At 47.4% G+C, this 6,521-nt stretch overlaps 1 protein-coding gene across 1 annotated transcript; it reads left to right on the top strand.

The window, feature by feature from the left end:
- The first annotated feature begins 599 nt into the window (after positions 1-599).
- Positions 600-5,919, top strand: MED21 (mediator complex subunit 21). Its single transcript, XM_027904782.1, has 4 exons — positions 600-664; positions 752-866; positions 3,121-3,221; positions 5,273-5,919. Exons 1-4 carry the CDS (start codon positions 623-625, stop codon positions 5,447-5,449), a joined length of 435 nt encoding a protein of 144 aa, XP_027760583.1. The 5' UTR covers positions 600-622; the 3' UTR covers positions 5,450-5,919.
- The last annotated feature ends 602 nt before the right edge of the window (positions 5,920-6,521 follow it).

A 6,521-nucleotide genomic window follows, 5' to 3' on the forward strand; every position in this document is an offset into this window, starting at 1 on the left:
ACAAGTCCTATGAGGAGAGGCTGAGGGAGCTGGGGTTGTTCAGTCTGGAGATGAGGAGGCTCAGGGGTGACCTCATCACTCTCCGCAACTCCCTGAGAGGAGGTTGTAGCCAGATGGGGGTTGGTCTCTTCTCCTGGGCAACTATCAGTAAGACAAGAGGGCACGGTCTTAAGCTCCGCCAGGGGAGGTTTAGGTTGGATATTAGAAAGAAATTCTATACAGAGAGGGTAATCAGGCACTGGGATGGGCTGCCCAGACAGCAGGTGGATTCTCCGTCCCTGGAGGTTTTTAGGATGAGACTGGATGTGGCATCAGTGCCAGGGTCTGGGAGCCCCAGCAGGGTTGGATCAAGGGTTGGACTAGATGGTCTCGGAGGTCTTTTTCAACCCGGCTGGTTCTGTGATTCTGTAATCCTATGATAAGGTCCCCCCTTGAGCCTTGTTTTTGTTTGTTTGTTTTTTTCACGCGAGCAGAGGCGTTCCCGAGGCGGATCCCAGGGCTGGGATGAGCGGTGCCCACACGCCCCCACACAAACCCTTCCTCCTCCGAGCGCGCAGGGGGCGCCGCGGCGGTGGGGCCGGGCGGGGCCGGGCCGGGCCGGGCCGGGCGGGGCGGGGCGGCCATGGCGGACCGGCTGACGCAGCTGCAGGACGCGGTGAACTCGGTGAGGCGGCCGCGCTCCCCCCGCGCTCCCCGGGGCTGCGCTGGGCTGGGACGGGGTGATTAACGCGGTGCTAATTGCTGCCGGCAGCTCGCGGACCAGTTCTGTAACGCCATCGGGGTGCTGCAGCAGTGCGGGCCCCCGGCCTCCTTCAGCAACATCCAGACCGCCATCAACAAGGACCAGCCCGCCAACCCCACGGAAGGCAAGTCTGGCTCGGGCATCGGGAGCGCAGACCCCGCGGTAGCTGGGGGAGCGGTGGAGGTTAAGTCGCTTCTTGCATAAGATTGTGGCGGCAGAAATGCGATTTTAAGGGCCAGCGAAGCATCACGGTGTGTTTCTTGTGCTGGTTGTTGCGCAGGGGCGGAGCAGCTCCACGGCTCCAAGCTGCTTCCGTAGGGCTGTGGAAACAGGTTGTTGGCGAGCTGCCCATTACTTGTGTTTGTCCGCATACCGTGGAATCATAGAAGGTTTAAGGATTGGAAGGGACCTTAAAGATCATCTCGTTCCAACCCCCTGCCATCGGCAAGGGACACCTTCCGCTAGACCAGGTTGCTCCAAGGCCCGTCCATCCTGGCCTTGGACACTTCCAGGGATGGGGCTGCCACAGAAATTAATTCAGGAATAATGTCGTGTTGATTCTCCCCACTGGCATTTATATTTATATTTACTGGGGTTTTTTGAGAGACTAGAAACTGACCTAAGGCACTGTGGTGGTTTAACCCCAGCTGGCAACTAAAGGCCAGGTAGCTGTTCTCTCATTTCCCCCTGTACTGAGGGGAGAAGAATTGGGTAAAAAAGGTAAAACTTGTGGGCTGAGCTAAGAACAGTTTAACAGTGGAAGCAAAATAAAATGTAATCTCACACTGAATCCAAAACACAGCGCTGTGCCACTGCTGAGAAGAACATTTACCCTGTCCCAGACAAACTAGAACAGGCACTGAAGTTGGGAAGCAAACAAGAAGTTCTCTCTGATTCAAGAATTTCAAATCATAAATAACTGCGTTATTCTAGTACTGAATATTTTTTCTTATTTTCTTTTTTCCCTCTTTTCTTTTTCTCCACAAGAAAATTTTACCTCTATCTCAGATTAGGATTTTTCATTAGAACATCAGGGGAGATGTGTTTGGAGGTCAGTGATGCTCTTTCCAGGACAATCGAATACTGGGATTCATTGGAAGAGCCAGCTGGAAGGGTTGGTTGCGTCCTTAAAAAGCCTTAAAACTCTCTACGGGTAAACCCAGTGGTGACCCTGAGTAAGTTTTAAATGGGGATATTGGTTTTGTTGTTGTTGAGGGGTTTTTTTAGGTTAAAGTCAAGTGTACCTTTGAGAATGTTAATCTCTTTTGGGGAATTTTGCCATTACAGTGTTTTCTCTCTTTGTTCCACAAATCATTCATGAACCAAGCACATAAAGAAAAGTGTAAGGTCTTAAATTATACATTGAAAAGGACTAATTCAGTGTTTTAGCAGTAGTAGTGAACTGAATTCAAACTGAATGGACGTCATTCCATATGTAAAGGTTTTGTTTCTGGCTTGTGGTGCCTCTTACTAACGGTTCTTTCAATGATATAGGAGCTCAGTTAAGGTCTGGTAGAAGCTTCCAATTCTTTTCCACTTCTCAGGGGGCAACTGGACTTCCTCAGTGGCTGACAGGGAATTCTTTTTTCTTTAGATTAAAAAATGTCAAATTCTTTCTCTAATGATCTGTTGCTCTATATGATTTAAAATACCTGTTTGGATCACTGTCTTTGTATTGTTCTTTTTTTGGTAGTGGCAGATTTCAGGGCAGAGATTGAAAAGTTAAATGAGTTTTGAGCTAATTCTCAATACTTAATGCAGTAACTAAAACAGTTAATACTGGTAATTAGTGATTTCTTAACTGGCTGATGATGATGGAGTTCTGGCATTTCTTCATCTGCACAAAACCCAGCCCTCTGTGTAACCAGTTACCTTGATGAATGTAGGATTGGAATGAAGCTGCCTTCCTCTTCCCAAGGGAGCCCCCAAGGAAGATGGAAAGAGACTATTTCCAAGGGCCTGCTCAGCCTGACAGAGAGCAGGTTTAGGTTGGATATCAGGGAGAAATTGTTTCCTGTGAGGGTGGGCAGGCCCTGGCACAGGTTGCCCAGAGAAGCTGTGGCTGCCCCTGGATCCCTGGCAGTGTCCCAGGCCAGGTTGGATGGGGCTCTGAGCAACCTGGGCTGGTGGAAGGTGTCCCTGCCTGTGGCAGGGGGTTGGAATGGGATAATCTTTCAGGTCTCTTCCCACCCACACCGTTGTGTGATTCCATGACTCCGGTATGTTTGAGTTCCCCTCGGTGCTGACCCTGCTGTTTCCTTCATCCCGGAGAAAATTTTTACAACCTTCATCCTTCCGTCTGTAGCCTTTGCTGTGCTGTGTGGGTGGAGCTGTGCTGATTCCCTGTAATTCCCTGCCTTCCCCTCCGTGTTTCCCAGAGTATGCCCAGCTGTTTGCAGCGCTGATCGCCCGCACTGCCAAGGACATCGATGTGCTCATAGACTCGCTGCCCAGCGAGGAGTCCACAGCAGCTCTGCAGGTAAGAGTGTTCCTAATTAAAATACCATAACATTCCCCAAGGCAAACTTCTGCCTTTTTTTTCTGGTTTTAAACACATTTTTTTAGTCTCTAGGCCACATAATTTTTCATGAGAGTGGCCTGTGAGAGCTTTGTAGGCTCAGTGCAAGCACTGCACTTGCATCTAGTTCTAAATAAGGTTATACTCTGAGTATTTTAAACTTAGTTTTCTATTAAAAGCATTTTCGTTTTTAACATTCTGTCACAATACTGGAAACTGCTCACCCTCCACTGTTCAAATATTAATAGAACAGATGCAACAATACTCATGCCTTGGGGGTTGTTTGTTTTTTTTTTTCCCCCTTGGATAATGTTTCATGTTTCTCTTGCTCATTAGGAGCACGTTTCATTTTGTAGCTGCAGAGCCCACACCTTACAGAAGCCTTTTGTTCTTCTACAGTCTTTCTGGTTGTGAAAGGGTTTGCTGAGTATCCTTTAAATTCTCCAGTTCTCTCACAAAACAATCCTTTCACTTTTCAGTCCTCCTTTGGACCAGCCAAAGTTGGGTTTTATTGGGATAATTTTTTTGTTGTTGTTGTTCCTACAGACCTTGCCTGTTAAACAGCTTCTTTTTATTTTCTTCTTGACTCTTTACATAAAGTATTTTCTTTTTAGAAAGCAGCAAGAACACAGATTGCTGTTTCTCTGACAGCCCTGGTGATGACCTGCAGGTTTTACCCCAAACAGAAATGACTTGACCGTGGCATCACGTCTCAGGTTTAAACAGGGGAGGTGAAATTTGGAGATGTTCCTAGTCACAGTAATTGCTGAACATACTAATTGGGCTCGTTAACACCAGCATAATTGCATGGAACTGCATTTTTAATAGCTGAAGGTGGAATTCGTGCTGCAGACAGGTTACAGGCTTCTCCCGTGGCTGAGCAGGGTCTGATCCAAGTGACAGGAAAAGCAGGATGCTCCAGAAGGAGGAGCTGGTTATCCAGTAGGGATATGCTTTCCTTAGAGGTGACACTTGAACAGTTTCTTGCTCTCCTAATGCAGAATTTCGTGTCACAAGAATTTCCCGTCTCTTTTGGTTTGGGATAGGTTAGCTTGGATTCTGGTGCTTGCTGATTACAGTTTTGATTTGTATTTCCTGTTGCTTAGTTTGGTGCAGTATTAAAGGTAAATATTCTGACATTCTTCGGAGAAACGGTTTTGAAGGTGCTTGAAATGCTCTAAAATGGGGTAGATAAATACTTGGCTTATCTATTTATTTTTTTTTTTTTACACTAAGGTTGTCTTGGTAAGTGTTCCATGTCTGAGGCTTGTCTTACATGATAAGCTCCTCCAAGAGCTCTTTAGTCCTTCACTCCTGTATTAACCCTCATTAAAGGCAGCAGTGTTGTAGAACAGGAGGTGAATTTGTGGGTAAGAATTTGCCATTTCATTTAAGCCTGGCTTTTTAAAGAGCTGTAAAACTACTTGGAAAAAATACCAATTTGAAAGTATTCAGCTTTGCCTTTTCTCATATCCAGTTAGAACAAGTTGAACACCTTCAATTTGCTAGATATTTTAAAGCATTAAAATACTTTGAAGCTGAAATGTTTTATTTCCCTACGTTCTGGTTAAGTGAACAGCGGTTTGGTTTGAAACAGAATCTTGAAGAAAGAAAGGTTGAATAATAGAGTTCTATGTGAAATGCACTATTGAATAATACAGTTCCATGTGAAATGTGCTATTTAATGGAAGGTTTAAGGAAGTTGTGCTGACACCTTGCTGAGCACCGTTTGATGAGGGAGTGGGAAGGGGATGAATCTCATCAGAAAGGCTGTGCTGAACCAAGTGGTGATATGAAGGCAGCTGACATTCCTGTTTAGGATTTTTTGGGGTTTATTCCATGTGGATTTGCAGAGTTTTAGGCTGCCAGCCCTCACAAACTGCTTTGAAGTCGTTAGTGTGTAATTCAAGCACTAAAAAAGCATCGTTGTTTCCCGGGAGCTGTTCCTTGAGCAGCAGAATCACGTCGCTGTCCCTTTGCAGATCCTTGCTTTTCCCCCTTGTTTTTCCCAGGCTGCGAGCCTGTATCGGTTGGAAGAGGAGAACCACGAGGCGGCTGCCCGGCTGGAGGAGGTGGTTTACCGTGGGGATGTGCTGCTGGAGAAGATCCAGAGCGCCCTGGCCGATATCGCACAGTCGCAGCTGAAAACCAGGAGCGGCACACCCAGCCAGCCCCTTCCCGAATCCTAGCGCCAGAGGGCAGCGTGGCCCTGCCAGACCGCCTCGGGAACACCTCTGGATCCACCGGGAATGCAGCAGCCGGCTTGTGGGACCGTGCACTGTCAAAGCTCAGGCTGGGGGTTCTGTGTGGAACACGCTTCTCCTGCGGGATCGGCAGTGCTGCTCTGGAATTGGGTGTATTGATGGGTGTTTCCTTGCCTGAAAATAAGAATTTCTGAGCTTTCTGTTCCAAACTTGTATGGTCATGGTGTGCTTTTTGTAAGGCTCACACAGACGCACTTGAATTTGCCAGTGTTCCGTGGGGACAGGGCTGTGAGTGCAGTGGTGGCCATCTGGTTTAATTAACAGGAATGGTAATTACTGGTGTGACCGATGGGCTGGTTCACCACCCTTTACAGAGCATGTGAAAGGGAAAGTAAATGCTGATGTTTGCAGAGTAACTGGCGTCTCATTTACAAAGAAATAAACCTGCAGGTGTCCGATACTGGCATTTATTGTTGTTTGTAAGTCAAACAGGCCTTTGAGTCCCTTATTGCCACCGACAGGCTCTCACTTCCTTGTGCCACATTTTCCTGGTATTCTGCATCCTCTGGCAGCTGGAGAGTGCCTCTAAAGCAGGCAGGGATCAAGAAGCAGTGGATAACTGGGAAGAAATCAGCAGTGAGGAAAAGAACTCCTTATGTAATGTTGCTTCTCAGTGTGAACAGTGGCTGCCATGTGAGTGCTGGGATCACGAGCACCTGTGGTCCCCAAAGTGCCCTAAAGAGACTTCTTTAAGCTCCCTAGTAACTATTTGGCTTTTCAGTACCTATCTTTTGTTGGGTCCTGACAGAAAAAAAGAGGGGAAAACACTGCTTTGCTGCAGCTGCCTGATGGACAAAGCATGAGTTTGGGGCCTGGAGATGTGGAACCCTCTGTGCTGATGTGCTGCTTTGTCCAGCTGCTGCTGTTGGGGTTTAACCATGTCTGTGTAACAGCCAGGGGATGGTGGTGATCTCCTTGGGGTGCTCAGGGAGAGCTGCAGGGCAGGCAGGATTGCTGTGTTGGTGCCATTTAACACCCCTGTTCTCAGTGCACTAAA

Source organism: Empidonax traillii, unplaced genomic scaffold, assembly GCF_003031625.1.
Source record: "Empidonax traillii isolate 1590-97213 ecotype Southwest subspecies unplaced genomic scaffold, ASM303162v1 scaffold1087:size276498, whole genome shotgun sequence".
Taxonomy (NCBI): Eukaryota; Metazoa; Chordata; class Aves; order Passeriformes; family Tyrannidae; genus Empidonax; species Empidonax traillii.